The following is a 22,551-nucleotide window of genomic DNA, read 5'->3' on the forward strand; positions in this document are numbered from 1 at the left end:
TTTTCCTGCTGGTATATATTGCCAATTTTGCTTGTCCCAAAACAAAATTCAAAAGTTGACAGGCATACCTCTTGTTCCGACTATATTTAAAACCCAGAATAAAAGTTTTTTCAGAAAAAATCTCTTTACAACAGTTAAATATTCCTTTTAATAACATAAATAAAAGTTGTAATCTAGAACATTGCATAAACGCATGAAACACTGTTTCCCTTTGCAAACAAAATGGACATTCTGAACTAACTTCTGGATTTAAAACAGAAATAAAAGAGTTTACAGCAATGATACCATGAAGGATTCTCCACTGTAAATCCCCTGCCCTCTTTGATAATGGCGGCTTATACAGAGATCTCCACTCAGGTTTTACATTTTCATCTAGCCCCAAAAAAGAGCGCCATGGTGTATCAACCTTTCTTTCAAAATATGTCTTATTAAAAGCCATAACACAAGCTCTATACAACAAATTACCTTTAGTTGACAATAAATCCAACCACAAAGATTGCCAATTCTTTAAAAAAAACACCTGTACACCCATCAAGATTAGGTAAAAACTCTAGACAGGGAAAAAGGTCCTGAGCATTGGGAGTATATGTCCCAGAGTTGTAATCTTTTAACATTTGGTTCTCTTCATCTGTGAGAGCTGATCTCAGTTTAAACAAAAACAAAGAAACAAGGCGAACAGATCTAATACCCAAATATTGGGATGCCATCTCTGCATTCTCCAAATTTGAGCCAGCCAAAGTCAACATCTGTCCTAAAGTGACAACCCTGGATTTTTGGAGAGCAGAACTGAACCCATGTAAATTACAATTGTTCGTTATATCCAGACGTGCTCCAAATATCAAAGGTTCCTCTAACAGCCAATGAAGAGAGTATGAGCGTTCAGTTTTTTGAATATGAAACAAACTCCACACTTAAATTTTTTTTTTATAAAAGTACGGCATCTTTGAAAAGTCCATTTTTACGGGGTTCATCAAAAAAAGATGTTTATCCAACCCAAACCCCCCAAAGTTTTGCAATATGGCAGAGGCAGCAGCCCTCCAACTCACATCAGACGCACCATCAAAAAATCTCTGTAGAAACTGCAACCGAAAAGCAGCGGTTCTGCTTTGTAAATTCATGAGTCCTTGTCCTCCTTCTTCCTTGGGCAGGTATAAAACACTCTGTTGTACCCAGTGTAATTTGTCCCAGAAAAAGTCCACAAGAACAGCTTGAATTTTCGCTAGAAGTTGCTTTGGAGGATCCACACAAGCCAACCTGTGCCACAGAGAGGAGGCAACCAGATTGTTTACAACAAGAGTTCGTCCTCTATAAGACATATTTGGAATCAACCATTTCCATTTTTCCAGACGGCCCTTAATTTTTTCACACACCCCTTCCCAATTTTTCTGTTGAGTTACATCATCACCCAAAAAAACACCTAAATATTTAATCCCTCTTTTACCCCAAACTAACCCATCAGGAAGGTTTGGTTTGCCATCAACCCACTGACCAACCAACAGTGTCTCACATTTTGTCCAATTGACTTTAGCAGAGGATAACAACATAAAATCTCTAATTAATTTAAGTAAAATTTGTACATCATTTTGTCCACTAATTAAAACCATCACATCATCAGCATAAGCTGACAAAACAATGTTATTTTTACAATTGGGTAAACATAAGCCACACACCTTTTGTCTTATTTGTTGTAACAATGGTTCAATGGCCAAAGAATATAGCATCCCAGATAAGGAGCATCCTTGTCTTATACCCCTTTGAACCTGGAAAGGAGCGCATAAGCCGCCATTTATCTTCAGTACACTCTCAACTTTACTATAGAGTATTTTGACCTTGTCTATAAAATCTTGACTAAAACCAAAAGCTCTCAAAGTCCCCCACAAATAGGAATGTTCGACTCGGTCAAATGCTTTTTCTTGATCCAAAGAAATCAAGCCCACATCTAACTTTAACAATTTTGAAACTTCTAATACATCACGAATTAGTGAAATGTTATCAAACATTGATCTACCACGAACACAATAGGTCTGGTCCGGATGGATGACCTCGTCCAACACTCCAGCCAGTCTGTTAGCTAAGGCCTTTGAGAACAGTTTGTAATCGCTGCACAGAAGTGAGACGGGGCGCCAGCTCTTTATTTCAGTGAGATCCCCTTTTTTCGGTATGAGGGTGATTATTGCTCTACGACAACTCAGCGGCATCATACCTTCAGACAAGCTGTCATTCAGTACCTGTAGTATATCCACTCCCAGCTCCGTCCAGAATGATTTATAAAAATCAACTGGGAGACCATCCACTCCTGGAGCCCTCCCAGACTCCATGCCTTGAAGGGCCTTATGCAGCTCTCCCAAGCTCAACGCACCTGAAAGGGCTGCATTACCCTCTTCAGACATCTGGGGTAAGGAAGTGAAAAAGGCATTTCCTTCATTGCTCCCCGACTCAGACTCACTTCTGTATAGATTCTGATAAAAACCAACCGCTCTCCTTCGGATATCACCAGGTTCTACTAACAACTCCCCATTCTCAGAGCGCAAAGCTTGAATCAAGCGTCTTTGCCCATTCTTTTTCTCAAGGCTGAAAAAGTATTTGGACGGCGCATCCATTTGGGCTATACTCTGAAATCTTGACCGGACCAGTGCCCCTTGTATTCTATACCCCAGCAAATCATCTAACCGAGCCTTTTTCCTTAACCCAATTTCTAAATATTGATTATCTCCAGTGGATTCCGCTAACTGTTGACATTCACTTATTTCATTTTCTAAATTCTCCAAAGATCTTCTCATCTCTCTAGTAACATTGTGAGTGTTCTGTCAGCAGTACTGTCTAATTTGAACCTTGCCAAAGTCCCACCACTGTTGTACTGATTGAAATTCGTGCTTTGTATTTCGGTATTCCTCCCAAAAAAAAATAAAAGAGCCCTTAAAAAAATTGTCACTCAACAGAGAAATATTAAAATGCCAGTAAGCACTTCTAGGTTTGAGAGAGCTTAAAATAAAACAGCATTGCACCATTCCATGATCTGAGAAGCCTATAGGAATAATTGAACATTTATTAAAAATATTAAGATGATGCTTAAATCCATAAACTCTATCCAATCTAGCAAGCGACATTACGTTATCTCTTGTATGAACCCATGTGTATTGTCTCTCAGTTCCATTTAATTGCCTCCAGATATCACATAATTCATACTTCTTTATTATGTGGATGAGACGTTTTTGGGAAGGCAAATGAGGTTCAATGTGGTTTCTGTCCAGTACGTGTTCAGTACAATTAAAATCACCCCCCCAAAATAAATATTCTTCAGAAGAACAACTTTGCAAGATAGAACATAATGTGTCTAAAAAAACCATCCTTTCAACTGCAGCAGTTGGAGCATAAACACAGATGAAAACAAACACATTATTTTCGAAACAAGCTCTTACTTTTAAAAGTCTGCCTTTTACGATTTCATCAACATCATATGAAATTGGACTAAAACTTTTTGCAAACAAAACAGCAACTCCAGCACTTGTTGAAGTATGATGGCTCAGTATAGAAATACCCTCAAACTCCCTCGCCCAATCAGCAGCATTTTTTCCATCACTGTGTGTTTCTTGTAGTAAGATAACATCTAGGTTCTTCTGTTTCATCACTTCATTCAGCATGGCTCTTTTCCTAATGTCTCTGGCACCGTTCATTCATTATTAAAAGAGAGAGACAGAGAACTGAAAGAGAAGGGAGAGAGAGAGAGAGAGAGAGAGAGAGAGAGAGAGAGAGAGAGAGAGAGAGAGAGAGAGAGAGAGAGAGAGAGACACACACACACACATACACACACACACACACACACACACACACACACACACACACACACACACACACACACACACACTCTCTTGCTCAGCACCAAATGCAAGTATTATTTATATGGATATTTAGATGTGTTTAAGATTGTTTGCCCCTGCCTTAAGGTGATTTGATTCTTTGCTGGCTCTCATAGATTAACTGTTTGTGATATTTGCCATTCTGTTATTTCCTCTTTCTTTCTTTACTTTTCATTATTTTGTATATATGTATTCTTTATTTAAAGGTGCCATAGAATGGAAAACTGTATTTATCTTGGCATAGCTGACTAATAAGTGTTCTGTCCATGAAACTGACATACCGTGAGCCTCAAACACAATTGTTTCCTCCTTCATATGTAAATCTCATGTTTGCAAAAGACCGCTGAAAAACGGCAAATCCCAACATAACACCGACGTGACGTTGCAGTCAGGATCATTCATATTTACGCACCCAAAATCTGCATATACCAGCCCATGTTCTAGGCCAGGCAGTGCTAACGTGGACCTGCACAGCCGAATCATCAGAAGTTCTGCAGGTATTGTGAAGAAGCAAGCAAGGACAAAAGCGGAAATGGCAGATCATGGATATAAATGTTATGTTCCAGGCTGTGCAGGGGATGTGAACACTTTTCACACTCTTCCCACAGAACAACTGTCAACAGGAGAGGTTGATGTTTATCTACAACAGGATACCGCACCATTTTAATTCACAGTCGTTTGTTTGCTCTGCCCATTTCACCACTGACAGTTTTCTAACCTGGGACAATATCAAGCAGGATTCGCTCAGCCTTTGATACTGAAGGCAATTACAACTATATTGCCATTACAAACCCCTACCGCAGTGATCTCAAACTCAATTCCTGGAGGGCCACAGCTCTGCACAGTTTAGTTCCAACCAGCTCCAATTCACATCTGCAAGGAAGTTTCTAGTAATCCTGAAGACTTTGATCAGCTGGATCAGGTGTGTTTGATTAGGGTTGGAGCAAAACTGTGCAGAGCTGTGGCCCTCCAGGAATTGAGTTTGAGATCACTGCCCTACCGCAAGCAGTAATGTTAGTGATTTTTTCCACTTGACTGTTGAAGTCATTTCTGTTTAAATCTAAAGTTTCTAAGTGAGCTAACAATATTAACGATAATTTACCCTTTGTTGTCGAGAACGAACGCAAGATGCAAGTACAGTAATGTTAAGCTTAGCTAACTAGCAAGCTCCAAGTAATGAGCTAGTGATGTGTCGTTCATGAACGATTCATTCATTTTGTGTTGACCGCGCATGCGCGCAACATCCCATAGGTTCTGTACATGAAACAGAAATGATTAGTTCGAGACTTTGGGAGTTCGGGTTCGGCTCGACCGGGTCCTCCGAGTCTGTCGTTCTTCCTCTCAGTGCCATAAAGACTATGCTGTCAGTACCGGAAAGAGAAATGATTAGTTCATCTGGATCGGGTTCGGCCAAGTCTGAGTCTTTCGTTCTTCCTGTCAGTCCCATAGATGATGTTATAAACAGTTTAATAAGTGCATCGGATGAAAGGGAAAACAATAATTTAAAACTCTAATCATTGTGAAAACGATTTTAAATTAATATAATACATATCTCTCCATAAACAGATTCAGATACAGTGAAGTGAAACTGATGGAGAAGTAGGTACAGTAAGTGAATATCCAAAATTTCAGGTACCTCAGCTGTGAGATGTAGGACAGACACTGAAGGAAACTCTTCATTTCACTCTCTTCCTCTGAACATCCTCTCAGCTCTACTGGTTTCTTCTTTGTCTGGAGTTTCAGCACTTCCAGGAGGACGGAGGTCTTTCTCTGTGAGAGATCTATGATCCAGACATCAGGTGACTGGAAAACTGACTGTAATGCTGGAAGGAAACTCCTGCCTGTTTGAGTCTCATAGTTCTTCACATGTGAGTAAAGATCCAGCAGGAAATCACTCTGTTTAATTCTGTCAGTCCATTGATAAGGAAAAGATGTGTAGGTGCAGACTGATGATAACAGTTTCAGCATCTGCTCTCCTGTCTGTGTCTCAGTCTCTGCTGCTTTAATGAAGAGTCTCAGAAGAAATCTGCTTTGAACACTTTCATTCAGATTAGAGAATCTGTAACACAATGGAAATGAGAAATGTGAATAAATAGAAATATCACAGAACTTATTATAACTATGACTTGACTAAATAATACAAATTAAAATAATGTGTTTGTTTCCTGTTTTCTGCTCACATTGTTGTAAACACTTTAGACAGAGAATCAAATTAGTCATTTAATACTGACAGAGTAATTAACACTTCACATTTACATTACATTTAATCATTTAGCAGATGCTTTTATCCAAAGCAACTTACAAATGAGGAGAGCAATAGAAGCAGTGAAACTAAAAATAGGACAACAATATGTAAGTGCTGTGATGATTTCTAGTTTAGTCTAACGCAGTATGTGTAATATTGTTTTATATATATAGATCTAGGCCTTAAAAAAAAAATATATATATATATATATATATATATATATATAAAGAGAGAGAGAGAGAGAGAGAGAGAGAGAGAGAGAGAGTAGAAGAGAATAGAAAAGAAAGTGTTAGTATTAATGGATTAAGTGTTGCAGAAAAAGATACGTCTTCATTCGTTTCTTGAAAATGGCTACGGACTCGGCAGCGCGGGTTGAGTTCGGCAGGACATTCCACCAGCAGGGAACAGTCAAGGAAAAGGTCAGTGAAAGTGATTTTGTGTCTCTCTGATATGCACCACGAGTCGACGTTCACTTGCAGAACGCAAGTTTCTGGATGGCACGTAAGTCTGGAGTAATGAGTTTAGGTAAAAGGGAGCAGAGCCAGTGGTTGGAGATGGTCCTCACTGCAGAACACAAAATCCCACCTTACATATACCAAAACCTACCCATCTCCACCCCCTGATCCCTAAACCCACCCCTAAACCTACCAATATCCACCCCTTATATCTGGATCCAACCAGTGCAGTTTTGTGAGGAGAGGAGTGACGTGTGCTCTCTTCGGCTCCCTCTAGCTGCAGCATCTGGATCAGTTGCAGAGGTTTGACAGAGCAATCTGGAAGGGAACATTACAATAGTCCTGTCTGGACAGAACAAGTGCTTGGACAAGGAGTTGTGTATTATGCTCTGATAGGAAGGGCATGATCCTCCAAATGTTGTGTACAAAATTCCCCGCCTCACGCATGCGCAAGTCGAACTTGTTCAGACTTGTCTGATGCATGAGCAAAAAGTTTCATTCGGCAGCGTCCAGTACCAAAGTTATACAGAGTTTTCCTGGCATTGTTTATTTTCTAAAAGTCTCTTTTTTTTTCTTGTGTGGTATTGATGTGTGTTCTATCACGTAAGTACGTAAGTAAAAATTGCCATTGTACATGTTTTTCAGAGAGTGTCAGAGTGTGATTCAGTTTATTTTACCTCAAAAATATAATTGTGTCAATATACACACAATCGGCGCAATGCTCACGTATTCAACGGATCATCCAGTTATATTTTATCAACAATGTTTACTCATTTGGGAAAGGTTGTTGCTTGTCATATGTTGAATAAAATATTTATCCAATATCTTATCAGCATATTAGTAATGTTACAAAGAGCGCAGAGGAGTGCTAGAGCAGCGCACACACTTTCATAATCGGACACCTCTTGTTAGTGGCAGCAGCGGCAGTTTAATGTAGCTGCATTTATAGCCCATATAATTCAATAAGCTCTGGTTTGCTGTTACTTCATACAACTTTAACTTCTCCATGTATATTAATACAGGTATTATGTGTGTATATTCTGTCATGTCATATTATCATTTATATTTATCATCCTTAATTTGTTCTCTCACAGAAACCACTTTTGTGTGTATATCCACGCAAACCTTCAATTGTATGGCCTAATAAATATGGAGAATGGGCAAGTTCTCTCTAGCTGCAGGTCATTCTAACCAAAGAATTAGGCCAGTTGAGTTCCAACCATCCCACTGCGCGCAGAATATCCCACATGTTGTAAATCTGCAGGATCAGCCAGTTCTAGCAATGAACTTTATAATGAATCCATTTTTCATCAAATATATTTGAAAAAGTATTTACCATCTTACTTTTTTTAACTTAATTCTTAAAGTGTTCAAATATTGAACAACATTATGTGTCCTGAAATGATCAACTTACATTTGAGACTATTTTTCTAAGCTCAGCAAAACAATGAACTATTCAATTTATCATATATAAACTACTCCAAATCATTTAATCTATTTTCTATGCTGTGTAAAGTTGTTAATATCTCAATGATTTGTATTAATTTACTACATTACACAGCCTACAGTTATATTCAGAGGAGAGCATTTCTATTATTTTGATTATACCAGACAATGGAAAAAACTGTTAAAACCAAACAATTAATGGAGAAAAATGTACTTTCTGAATGTAAGTGACAAAAGGAGAAAGACGCTATTTGGTTCAACAGTCGTGGACAGATTCTTTAGCTTTTATTTTGTTCAACTTGATTTTTTTTATTTCAGTTTTTTTTTAAATAGCTCTTGGTTTTAAATAGTCAAATTTCTAAACTTTTTAAGGACTGAATTTGTCCTTACTGACTGTAATATAGTATTTCATATATAGATGTGTGCATTGAATTGTGTTGTGAATCCCAAACTTTCACTTGCTGTATTAAAAATCAACAAAGTAAATTAGCAATGTTTTTTCCAGATTACACCCCAATCCAAAACAACCATAAACAAAATAACTTTTCTTATAAATGCCTTCCTACAACATGTTTAATGATGAAAAAAATAAAATTACATCATGAATATCAATGTCTGGGTCTTTGAGAGTTAACTAGCAGATATCACCATGAAACTTTCCCAGTTGATTACCTACTTTAAGATGAGAAAAAAAATGTATTACAAGTTTTCTGTAATTTAATGTTTAAATATGCAAATTATGCATTATCTAATTAAATATGCGCTAATTTGCATATACTTTAAAAAACCGAAATCTGAGGATTGGATAAAGCCAGGTTCAAATTAAATTTTTCATTGTGTTCACATATTAGATGGAAAAAATACAGAGGAATTTATGGATATCTACTTTTGTTATCCTGTAAATCAGAATATACTGTCATTAGCCTGAAAAATGATTTTCGCCATGTTTTCTTAAATAAAATGTTATATAAAATCAAGCTAGGAATAATATATTTACAAATCCCTCTGTAAATGTCTTCATAATATAACTAGGTACAAGACTGGAAAGTTTGGTGTATATAGGTGCTACTGAAGTGGAGATTTTGGACTTGGAGAATGAGAGAAAAGTCATTTTGAGAAAACGGGCTTTAAAGAATTATATCAGCCAATGAGATTGCACATTTAGAGTTAAATTCCCCCTTTTACTTTCACGATTGGTTGCTGATAAAAAGGAAATGACCATATTTGGATCCGACAGCATTGTACAGGAGACAGAGAGCTTTCTAAAGGTGTATGTGATGACAGTGTGCAGGAGATCGCGGAGCAGCGGAATGATTTACAACGCCAACTTTTGTTGAATTTATGAGAAATCTACAGACGCAAACGGACAAAGTTTAGCAAAATAAAGACCTAAATGTGTATTTTGGACTTTTTTTCACCACAAGTCTGAAAGAAGACATGTTATTGAAGACAAATATCCCAAACTCTCAAAATTTACCAGTGAAAAAAAAATACAATGTTTTTGCCTGCCGTGTCTCGCCACTAAATCAACAATAAAAAGCATGTAAGTTCAGGTACCTCAGCTGTGAGATGTAGGACAGACACTGAAGGAAACTCTTCATTTCACTCTCTTCCTCTGAACATCCTCTCAGCTCTACTGGTTTCTTCTCTGTCTGGAGTTTCAGCACTTCCAGGAGGACGGAGGTCTTTCTCTGTGAGAGATCTATGATCCAGACATCAGGTGACTGGAAAACTGACTGTAATGCTGGAAGGAAACTCCTGCCTGTTTGAGTCTCAAAGTTCTTCACATGTGAGTAAAGATCCAGCAGGAAATCACTCTGTTTAATTCTGTCAGTCCATTTATAAGGAAAAGATGTGTAGGTCTCTTGATAAGGAAAAGATGTGTAGGTGCAGACTGATGATAACAGTTTCAGCTTCTGCTCTCCTGTCTGTGTCTCAGTCTCTGCTGCTTTAATCAAGAGTCTCAGAAGAAATCTGCTTTGAACACTTTCATTCAGATTAGAGAATCTGTAACAAAATGGAAATGAGAAATGTGAATAAATTGAAATATCACAGAACTTATTATAGCTAAATACTTGACTAAATAATACAAATGTAAATAATGTGTTTGTTTCCTGTTTTCAGCTCACATTGTTGTAAACACTTGAAAAAAGCACATTAGTCATTAAATACTGTAATTTACACTTTATAATGAATACATTTTCCCCAAATATATTTACAACATTATGTGTCCTGAAATGATCAACTTACATTTTTACATGGCTGCAAAAAACCTGCAATATAAAAGGAGTGAACCTCATTGACAACTTCAATCTTTTCTGGAGTCAGAGACAACTTTTTCATCGGGATGGCCATCACCCAAACAAACTTGGTTCAAGAGTGTTAAAGGACAATATCTACTTCTCCCTCAATCATCCTTCTGCAGTGTGTGCCAATCCACTCAATCTGAACGGCACACACACACCTGGACACAGTATGAATGACCACGGGTCTTCACTTCAGCAGCAAAATGGACATGTGGTTGACCTATCACACCAGGACAATGATAACACCACTCCGCCACAACAACCTCTGCTCACAGACTCAATATCTGCTGAACCCTGCCCACAGAGCTCACCACAGACAGACATATTAGAACTGCTCAAAGATTCAGCACCCAAGGACGGCTTCCTGGAAAACAGCCAGGGAAGCCAAGACAGCATATTTGCTATGAACCCTGTTACGGTGGCTTTAATATACCGGCCCCCAAAACCAAATAAGGTTTTCGTTCAGGAATTCTCTGATCTTTTGAGCGCAATGTCTACGAATTATGACTGTTTCTTACTTCTGGGTGATTTTAATGTTCATATTTGTTGTGCAAATGATACCCTCTCAAGTGAATTTTTAAATTTGATAGAGTCGTTTGATTTAATACAAGGGGTTAAAAGCCCTACCCATAAACGAGGACACATGTTAGACTTAATTTTAACCCATAACCTGCAAATAGACGACACAAATATCTGTGAGACTAACTTTTCTGACCATATGCCAATAATCTTCAAGACTTCTACTACCATCAAACCTGTATCCCAGGGGGACTCTAGGCGTTGGTCAAGGAGATTAAGCAGCACCTCTAGTACTGACTTCTCAGCACTGTTTAAAACTAAGTGCAATATTTTGATGCTGGAAACCCCGCTTCATCTTTTAAGTGTTGATGAGCATTGGACTTTACTAAACTCAACTTGCATGGACATTTTAGACGTTATCGCTCCGCTCAGACTGACAAGCAATAAAAGAAAAATAAATCCATAGTTAAATGATAACACTCGGGTCCTCAGAAAGCAATGTAGGCAGAGTGAGAGGAAATGGAAAAAGAGTAAACTACAAGTCCACTATGACGCTCTGAGAGACGCTCTATTTAGTTATCAAAAAGCTGTAACCAAGGCCAAAAATACTTACTTCTCCAATATAATTAGGGCCAATAGTAATAACTCAAAACTCCTATTTTATATTATTAACTCTGTAATGCAACCTTTAAATAACATACATCAAAAGTCCTCACTTATTTCTTGTGAGGACTTTCTTAATTTCTTCAGCCAAAAAATTGTTAATCAACGCTCCCAGATTCCTTTGGTAAATACAGATCCATCTAACTATTCTGCCTGCACTGCTGAATGGGGTGCCTTTGAACCTATCACCTTGACAGTCTTGGAGGATATTGTACAAAAACTGAAACCAACTTGCGGTGCCTCAGACAAAGGAGATGATGTTATTCTAGCGCAGCTTTTGACATGATTGACCATGACATCCTTATTTCCCGTCTGGAACACTCAATAGGTTTAAAAGGCACAGTTTTGAAATGGTTTCAGTCCTACTTGAGTGGTAGATGTTTTTCAGTTAACTATAATGACATGACCTCAGGAAAAAAAAAACCTTACGTGGGGGGTCCCGCAAGGGTCTATCCTTTCTCCTATACTATTCTCATTATATTTGCTCCCTTTGGGAAGCATTTTTAGAAAGTATGGAGAGTCATTTCATTGTTACGCCGACGACACGCAAATGTATCTACCACTCTACCAGTTCATTCATAAAAACTGGATGGCTAAAAACTTTTTAATGTTAAATGAGGACAAAACAGAGGTTATTGTATTTGGCCATCAAAATAAATCCGCAGAAACTATATTAGATTCAAGTCCTCTAGCATCTTACACGAAATCTACAGTCAGAGATTTAGGCTTTTTAATTGACAATAACCTAAAAATGGACAAGCAAATAAATTCTGTGGTCCGGGCTTGTTTTTACAATCTGCGTCTACTAGCTAAAATCAAACCATTTCTATGAAATAAAGACTTTGAAAGAGTTATCCACACTTTTATCTTTTCAAGGCTCGACTTTTGTAATTCACTGTATTGTGTCATTACCGCCGCATCTCTGTCTCGACTGCAATCGGTCCAAAATGGGGAGGCTTTTAATGAGGATAAAGAAATACGAGTCGATCACACCTGCACTGGAGTCTCTAAATTGGCTTCCAGTGCAGTACAGAATAAGATACAAAATTTTACTGTTTGTAATTTGTATATAAATCGCTAAATAACCAGGCCCCACCATATTTGGCGAATCTTTTAACTTTGTATACCCCCTCCAGAACACTACGCTCAGAGAATCAGGAACTACTGATAGTGCCTAGAACAAAACGCCTTCATAAGGGTGATCGGGCGTTTGCGGTAACAGGGCCAAGACAGTGGAATGAGCTGCCGCTATCTATCAGGTCTGCAAAATCGCTGTCGATTTTTTAAGCATTTTTTTGTGTAAATCACATCTGATGGCGTTAGCCTATAATGAGTAGATGTGACATTCTATATGTTATGTATTGACTGGTCTAGGTATGTCGTTATTTTTATTCCTTATTGGAATCTGTATGTAAAGCACTTTGGTTTAACCTTGGTTGTGTTTTAACAGTGCTATATAAATAAACAAACAAACAAACAAACAAACAAGCATATCACAGCCTCCGATAACACCAGAGCAACAGCCCCTTTCACCAGACACTTTTTCCCTCTCTCCATCATCGCCACTTCTGTGCTTCTCACAGAAAATGGAAGAACTGGTGTATGCTGGAACCAAACTATCCCACTCTTTTGCTGCAAGCCCCCAGATACCAACCAAAAAACGACAGGCACCGCAACCACCAAAGCCTGCGGGCCCAGCTCGCCCTCCCCCTGCTCCTGTGAGAGCTCTTCGGCCTCTGCCACAACACCAGGGCCCACACCCTCCTCCATCTGCTAGAGGTGAACCAAAAACAACTGATACCAGCTCTCAGTGATATGTGTCAGGTCCCCACTACGATAACAGTAACTTTCTCAAATGTTTACAGAACAAGCGGGAACCCAGTGTGACTGTATCTTTCTCTATTGCTGTTCTATTACAAGATAGAAAGTCTAAGACCTTCAATAGCCGTACAGCAAACCAAACTAATCTGGTGCCTATTACACGTCAAACTAAGATTGATGTGGGGACAAAAAGTAAGACTGTTAAGTTAGCACTTTTAAACATTCGTTCACTTAAAAATAAATCACTTCTAGTCAATGACTTAACCACAAACAACCTGGACTTTATGTTTCTAAATGAAACCTGGCTGCAGTGCAACAGTCCTCAATGAAACATCCCCTCCTAACTTTACTTTTATGAGTGTCTGCAGAGCTGTTAAGAGAGGTGGGGGTCTAGCTGCTCTTTTTAAAGACATCTATCAATGTAAGCAAATATAACTTGGGAATTACCCTTCTTTCGAATATCTGGGTATTGTGTTAAAAGGTGCTCCACGCATTTTACCGATCATTATTTACAGGCCTCCAAAATACTCTTCAGCCTTTGCTGAGGACTTTACAGAACTGTTATCAACAATTACCTCAGAGTTTGACTGTTTTGCCATTGCTGGAGATTTTAACATCCACATAGATAGTGCAGAAAACAATATGGCAAAAGAAATCAAAAGTGTTTAAAAAACTTTTGATCTGACTCAGCATGTACATGGACACACACACAATCGCAGACACACTCTAGATTTACTTATCAGTAAGGGTCTAAACATTTCATCGATTGTTATTAAGGATGTAGCACTGTCTGATCATTTCTGTATTTTCTTTGATATATTGATCTCTCCTGCCACTGAAGCTAGATCTGTGTCTGTCAAGAAGAGATGCTTAAATGAGAACACTAGTGTCCTATTTATGAAGGCTATATCTTTAACACCAAGCATATCTGCAGACTCTGTTGATTTTCTCCTTGATTCTTTTAACTCAAAAGTTAAAGGTGTAATTGATGATATTGCTCCTGTTAAAGTCAGGAAGAAGAGTGGCAGACAAAAGGCACCTTGGAGAAACTCAACAGCAGTGCAAAATATGAAAAGACAATGCAGAAAAGCAGAGCGCATGTGGCGGAAGACAAAACTTGTAGTCCATTATAACATCTACAAAGACAGCCTTCATGCTTTCAATATGGAACTAGGCAAAGCTAGACAGACTTTCTTCTCAAATATTATAAACTGTAATTTAAACAACACACGCACTCTTTTTGCTACTGTAGAGAGACTGACAACCCCCCCAAGCCAGATTCCCAGTGAAATACTCTCAGACAACAAGTGCAGTGAGTTTGCTTCTTTCTTCTCTGAGAAAATCAATAATATCAGAAAGGTGATCAGCACATCCTTGAGTTTCACTGAGGTCAGACAGATCAGACCACCTGAGAAAGTAGTTACTATGTCTGATTTCAAAGAAATTGATGGCAAAATTTTGGAAGAAACCGTACAGCACCTTAAAACATCAACCTGCGCTTTTGACACACTTTCCACATCTTTTTTCAAAAGTGTGTTAAACAGTTTAAAAGCAGATATTCTAGAAGTGGTAAATGCCTCACTCCTCTCTGGGAGTTTTCCAAACTCCCTGAAAACTGCAGTTGTCAAGCCCCTTCTGAAAAAGAGCAATCTGGATACAGGGTTCCTACACAATTTTCATTTCAAAATTCCAAATTTTTCCAGACTCAAATATCCAGACTTCCCTACAGATTTTTCCGACCATATTTAACTTGTTCTGATAAATTGTTTTAAAATTCAACTGCTAACAAGTATGTTACATTCTAAAGATTTAGTATTGCCATTTTTGCCTTTTATTAGGATAGGAAAGTGGCTAGACAGGAAGTAAGGTGGGAGAGAGAGGGGGGCGGGATTGGGAAAAGTCCATGACCCAGGACTCGAACTCGGGTCTCCCGAAGCACAACAGCGCTACATGGTGACGCGCTTACCCACAATGCTATTGGTGCTGACAAGTATGTTACACTCTGAGTCAAAACCTCTATGTAGGCTATCATGTTAAACTTGTAAATTTGAAAATTGTAGCTACTGTTGCTTGTACAAGTCAATTTAACACCAAACCCAGTCAAGTTCAAAGCACAGCATTTTATTAAAACTGCAATGCTAAATCAGAGCAATATTATTCATATTTGTAATTTTGTCCATTTAAATAACTGTAAACCCCTACAGAAACAGAAGGGATGTTCATGTACAATTAACCAGAAAATTAGAAAATAGAGCTAAAGTCAATTGACAATGCTTAATTGGCTGTTAGGTACAGCAAACTTGTAAAGACTGTTTAACCAATAGGCTAATTATAAATAAAATATTTAGAAATCCTATATTAAAATATTGCCTTTTGTGACCTTAACAATTAAAATGCTAAATCAGTCACAATTTTTTTAAAGGGTTATTAATTTACCCAAAAATGAAATTTCTATCATCATTTGCTTACCCTCATGTCATTCTAAACTAATAAGACTTTTGTTAATCTTGGAAATCTTGGATACATGAAGATATTTAAAGGATTAGTTCACCTCAAAATGAAAATGTCCTAATCATTTACTCAACCCAATGCCATCCAAGATGGCAACCAACTCAAGTTGGTTGCTCAAAAACTTAATTTATTTTTCACTGAAGAAAGAAAGACATGGATATCTTGGATGGCATTGAGGTGAGTAAATGATTAGGTTTTTGATTTGATTTTGCAAGCACAGAGATAGTCACTGGCTTCTGCTTCAATTGCAAGTTCATCTGCAGATGTCAGAAGTTCATTTATGTTGTTGTGAAGCTTTCTTTTCTTCATCTTCATTTGGCCCACCTCATCCTGTAATATTTGCCGTTTCTTTGTTTGTGTGTGCTCCCTCTTTTTTTTTTCTTCCTCATCAAGGTATGCATGGTATCTCTTTCTTGCACAGCCAGCAGACTGTAGTAGTTATTTGGTCATCCCTACATTAGCTACCCCACCCACATGGTGCAGGTGGTCTACTATTACCCGCTGGGCAATCAAGGTTCTCTCCTTCATGTTTGGAACAGTAATGTTCTTATTAACAGAGAACCCTCTTTCCACAGAAGCCTGACCATGGGACAGCAGGAGAACCTTTTGGACAATTTCCCACAGATCTTTGAATGCATGATCTTTTGCCAGCTGTGCATGAAAGAATGTGTCCAGTCTGGAGTGTGCACCAGTGGGCCACTCTGAGGCATCTTCACTCATTTTGCAGACCACAGCAAAGTCTCTGAACTGGTTGAGGATTGTGTCACACTTGTTCTCTCTGACTTTCCCAGCACTGGAGATGATTTGCAGGCACAGCCTCAGTTGTTTCTCACAAAGGCCAGACTTCTCTTTTATCTTCTGTGGATCCAGCCATGCCAAGTTTCTAATCAGTGTGTACTTCAGAGGGCATTTCTCTAGCAGCTTTATCACAGCTGTGACAAGGAACTCCTTGGTCTCTTTTCTAACTGTAAGGACATCTAGCTCAGAAACCTTCTTCCTCACCCTCAGCTGTGAAAGTTGTTTGTCTGCAACAAATCCTATGGTGATAAGGGAGGCATCTTTGCGATTTGATCGATCTGTGAAGTCTTCTGAGAAGAGCTTTACTGCAGTCTTCATCCTCTTAAGTACATCATCTTTGACAAATCTCCGGAGAAAGTGCATCATTGCAGTAAAAAGATCATCTGCCAGGAATGGTAGCATGGGCTTGTCAGTTTGATACTTTATTAGAAAAGGCTGGCATTCTTGCGCAACTGAGAGGAAGATGTTGGCTTTTACCAAAAACATGGGGTCAGTGCATGCCTTCTCAACAGACTCAAAAGACTTGTTTTTTGGATGTGGTATCTTAGAGGCCTTAACATTAGCAACGTATGTCTGGATCTGTGGCCATATTGTAATGGCTCTTTCTAACACTGTGACATTTTCAAGCAATCTAAGTTGACAGTACTTAAGAGGGAAAACAGTTGAAGCTGTAATCATCACGCCTGGCTGGGGAGTCCTTAAAAAGCCAACAAAGGCAACTCAGAGTGTGCTCAATGTCCCAAGCGGTTTTACTGCTACCAGCTTTAAATGCATTGTGCATCACATGTAGCCCACAACTCCCTATGTAGAGGAGTTTGGAGCCAGTCTCGTCTTCCAAATCCTTGGAAAGCGTGTCAAACAGCTTCAAGTTTACATTCGGTCCATCCATTGATAGCTGCAATATGCCATGAATCCCAACAGTGTTGCAGTTGGTGCGTAGTGGTTTGTAGAGGTCATCAGCACATGCATGGCCGAGAAAGTGAGAGTCAAAGAACCTTGTGGTAACATGGTCTCCATCCCAAAAGTGAATGTGCACATCTAACTGTTTTGACTGGAGGGGGCGGTTCAAACTCTCACCAAAAAGTAGAACATAGTCACTAGTACATTTCACTTTTGACAAAAGTAGTGATGAGGAATGTGGTGCAATTCCAAATGTTGTCAGGTAAGCTGCTTTGTCCTCCCCGCATGTGAACTTAGAAGCAATGTTGCTGTCTGGAAACATAAGATGAAAAAGGTCACCCTTCCCAGTACAGCTGTTGAAGGAACCATGCTTTTCCATGACATCAAGCGCCCAGTACACTTCAGTAGACAGAACTTCTGGCCCACTCTCAAAGGTTCTCATTGAACTACCGGATGAAGTTGTAGCTGTGACACTACAATAAAAACAGTTTCAGCACATTTAGTAGAGAATAGGGTTGAAACATGATTATTTTGCTAACAGATTTATCCTCTAAAAAGCAGACCCCATGCATGCAAAAGTAGTCACACGTAGCTAGCCCTTCAGACTGATGGAGCGCTATAACAGCTTTCAAAGCAGCCAATCAGAGTTTGTTTTGTTCAGCGCCATGTTAAGGGCGTGAAAATGTAAAGTCGATGTCCCTACAATTACAGACTGCTGTGCATCCATTAAATCATTTAATCAAGAATGTGGGCTTCAATCGTCAAGAGTCTATGCCAGACGTCAGCAACCTAAGGCACGCGTGCCAGTGTTAATCGCTGGCACGCAAGCAAATGCGAGAGAAGTGTATACGGTATTTCATTCAGATAAAGTAGTCTACCTGCACACAGATCTACATTTTGATGTAATAATTCCTCATAGTAAAAAAAGCTTATTTTATTAAGTTAGAGATGCACCGATTGATCCGCTGGTGGCCGAAATCAGCCGTTTTTCACGTGATCGGCCATAACCGGCGACCGGCCGGTCAGAATGTGCATGTCTAGTGTGTTTTAACAAGAACTGGATTAGGTTATGTCAGAAAAGAAAATGAAGACTCAAAAATATTTATATAAAATCTACCCATTTAAACTTGTTTTTATTATTCAGTTTGGGTAAAAGGATATGATATTTTATATATATATATATATATATATATATATATTTCTGTGTGTTGTAAAGTGGTTAGAAAAAAAGAAATCGGAATCGGCTAAAATCTGTATCGGCAGGTCAAACTCAATGAAAAATCGGAATCGGCCTAGAAAATTGTAATCAGTGCATCTAGGAGTTATAAATACTATTAAATTGTCTATCTAAATCTAAAACAAATTTCAAGAGAAATATTTACATTTCTGTACTATTTCTGTGTAAGCCATTATGAAAATGTAAAATGTTTGTGTATTTATATGAGTGTGTGTGTATATGTAGCCTATATATGTATATATGTATATATATATATATATATATATATATATATATATATATATATATATAGGCTATGTGTGTGTGTTGTGGCACAGTGATGAACTCGGTAACTTAAAAATGGCTCTTTATGACAAAACGGTTGTCGACCCCTGGTCTATGCCATGAACGTCACATTATACTTTTGAAAATTCAGCGTATAGTTTATCCTGATAAGCGCTCATTTTTACAAATGTAGCTTTCTTCTTCTATGAGGGGTTTTGGCGTCACAGTAGCTTGTTTCCAGCTTCCAGGCAGACCGTTAACAAATGTGACCTGGAAATCAATGCCTGCCACTCCATAGCAACCAAACAGAGTACCTTAGCAACTATTTAGCAAGACATATATCTCTGTATCAGAGCATCGTATAGAGATGGGGGTTGGTTTATATAATTCATAGTGACAAGAAGAATTTGGAGTTTCATGATTGGCAGCTGCCAAGCCACTCCCTAGCAACCAATCAGAGTACCCTAGCAACCAAAATCCAAAAAGGGATATCTTCCAGTCTGAATGTCACAGAGGCATGGGAGTTTGTTTATTTCATTCATAGTGAAAAGAAGCCATTGTAGTTTCATCATTGGCAGCTGCCAAGCAACTCCATAGCAACCAAACAGAGTAACCTAGCAACCAAAATCCAAAGAGGGATATCTTCCATTCTGAATGTCACAGAGGCATGGGAGTTGGTTTATATCATTCATATTGACAAGCAGCCTTTGAGTTTCATGATTGACAGCTGCCAAGACACTCCCTAGCAACCAAACAGAGTACCCTAGCAACCAAATTCCAAAGAGGCATATCTTCCATTCTGAATGTCGCAGAGGCATGGGAGTTGGTTTATATCATTCATAGTGACAAGAAGCCTTTGGAGTTGCATGATTGGCAGCTGCCAAGTAACTCCATAGCAACCAAACAGAGTACCCTAGCAACCAAAATCCAAAGAGGCATATCTTCCATTCTGAATGTCACAGAGGCATGGGAGTTGGATTATATAATTCATACTGACAAGAAGCCTTTGGAGTTTCATGATTGGCAGCTGACAAGCCACTCGCTAGCAACCAAATAGAGTACCCTAGCAACCGTTTAGCAAAACGTATATCTCTGCATCAGAACATCGTATAGAGATGGGAGTTGGTTTATATCATTCATACTGACAAGAAGCCTTTGCAGTTTCATCATTAGCAGCTGACAAGCATCTCCATAGCAACCAAACAGAGTACCCTAGCAACCATTTTACAAGACCTACATCTCTGCATCAGAATATTGTATAGAGATGGGGGTTGGCTCATTAGTTTCAGTTGGAAAACAGTCTGTAAATATCACCATGGTAACTGTGTATTCACACCCTAGCAACCATTTAGAGCCACCTAGCAACCATTTTGCAACATATAGAAGCCATATTTCAGCTCCACAACATCGTAGAGGCATGGTTGTTGGCTCGTATGCAATCATGTACAACACCCTAGCAACCGAGTGGCGAGTTTTGCCACTGCAAGCACCACTTCACATTTTCTTCAGGAAATGTACATTCTAGTTAGTGGTGCTTGCTGAAAGCAAGGCATCACTATTGTTATTGCTCATACTTATTATTATTATTTTTCTTATTATTATTCCGGACAAAAGTTTGGCGCGTAACTCGTCCCGCAGCTTTTATCACAGACACACGAATGAGGCGTCAAATCGTGTGGATTATTCGGGAATGGTGTGCTATGACTTTTATAAGTGATCGGGGGTACGGTGTTCGCCCCAGGGGCGAAAAAGCGGCCAAAAAAGTCCCATTGACTTAACATTGCGACGAACTTTGACCACACGTAGCTCTGAGCAAGGATTTCGCAGAAACGTGTGATTTGCCACATTTGAAGAGGCTGACAGCCTCTGTGAGAACATACCTCACAATGGGGTAAAAGTTGCACCCCTGGGGGGCAGGAGATGCCCAAAGTTGCCCCATTGACTTACTATGGGGAAGGAACATCCCGTGAAACACACATGCTTTTCCTACTATGGTAAATTGCATAGGGACTTTGTATTGAACGTAGCTCTGGATCACAGTGTCATAGAGACAAGGGGGAGGGCTCATTTTACTCAGATGACCAATCAGTCTCTCTGGATCATCGTGAAGCTATCAAGCCACGCCCTAGCAACCATTTAGAGCCCCTTAGCAACAAGTTCCATAGACTTCCATTGAAAGAGTTCAAAGAGATATCTCCGGACTGAATTGTCATAGAAACATGGGGGTGGTCTCATTTGACTCGGGGCAGCAAACAGCCAATCATGAATCACCTCAACACTTCCAAGCCCCTCCCTAGCAACCATTGTCGAGCACCTTAGCAACCAAAATCCAAAGAGGGATATCTTCCATTCTGAATGTCACAGAGGCATGGGAGTTGGTTTATATCATTCATATTGACAAGCAGCATTTGAGTTTCATGATTGACAGCTGCCAAGACACTCCCTAGCAACCAAACAGAGTACCCTAGCAACCAAAATCCAAAAGAGGGATATCTTCCATTCTGAATGTCACAGAGGCATGGGAGTTGGTTTATATCATTCATAGTGACAAGAAGCCTTTGGAGTTCCATCATAAGCAGCTGCCAAGCCACTCCATAGCAACCAAACAGAGTACCCTAGCAACTATTTAGCAAGACCTATATCTCTGTATCAGAGCATCGTATAGAGATGGGGGTTGGTTTATATAATTCATAGTGACAAGAAGCCTTTGGAGTTTCATGATTGGCAGCTGCCAAGCAACTCCCTAGCAACCAATTAGAGTACCTTAGCAACCAAAATCCAAAGAGGGATATCTTCCATTCTGAATGTCACATAGGCATGGGAGTTGGTTTATATCATTCATAGTAACAAAAAGCCTTTGCAGTTTCATCAATGGCAGCTGCCAAGCAACTCCATAGCAACCAAACAGATTACCCTAGCAACCAAAATTCAAAGAGGGATATCTTCCATTCTGAATGTCACAGAGGCATGGGAGTTGGTTTATGTCATTCATACTGACAACACTGTAAAAAGTGATTCTGAGTTTTAGTCAGGTGGACTAGTAAAATCATGTCCTGTCAACTTGCAGTGTCTCACTACACAATAGGATGAGTTATGACAACCTCAACTTGAAGGGAAATGGAAAACTTTAAATAACGTGTTCATATAACAACAAAGCATAGGTTCTATCAACTTTCTGTGTAATGCGCATGTGCCAGAAACTCTACGTCATGATGACGTACTATTTGAACGAATTTGAAGCAGACGCGCCATCGCCATTTTTTTTGAACGAGAAGTTTCTGATGCAAGAAAAGACGAAGGAGCCCGCGTTTGAACGAGTACATGTGGACTTTTATGGAGTGCAAATAATGAAATGAGTAAGTATACCCTAATTTGTGCTTTCTTTCATGTTAATTTAGGCTTGTTTCGTTAGCGCATCTCGTCCGTGTTTTGATTCCAGGCACATTTTGATTACATTTGGCAAACTCGATTAATGTTAGCCAAACGCACTGCCAGGCAAATTTCTGCTCGTTCGACAGAGACACTGCTG

General features: G+C 39.0%; 1 protein-coding gene across 2 annotated transcripts in view; it reads right to left on the reverse strand.

Moving 5' to 3' along the window:
* LOC311306254 (uncharacterized protein) overlaps positions 1-22,551 on the reverse strand; it is a 72,852-nt gene that overhangs the window by 18,897 nt on the left and 31,404 nt on the right. For both annotated transcript variants that reach the window (XM_084434575.1, XM_084434576.1), the window contains 2 exons: positions 9,561-10,010; positions 5,494-5,916 (listed from right to left, as the gene is read on the reverse strand). In XM_084434575.1, coding sequence (XP_084290701.1) covers positions 5,494-5,916; positions 9,561-10,010 — 873 coding nt within the window. The remainder of the gene's footprint in view (positions 1-5,493; positions 5,917-9,560; positions 10,011-22,551) is intronic.

The sequence above is a fragment of the Rutilus rutilus genome, assembly GCF_951802725.1.
Source record: "Rutilus rutilus genome assembly, chromosome: 1".
Taxonomy (NCBI): domain Eukaryota; kingdom Metazoa; phylum Chordata; class Actinopteri; order Cypriniformes; family Leuciscidae; genus Rutilus; species Rutilus rutilus.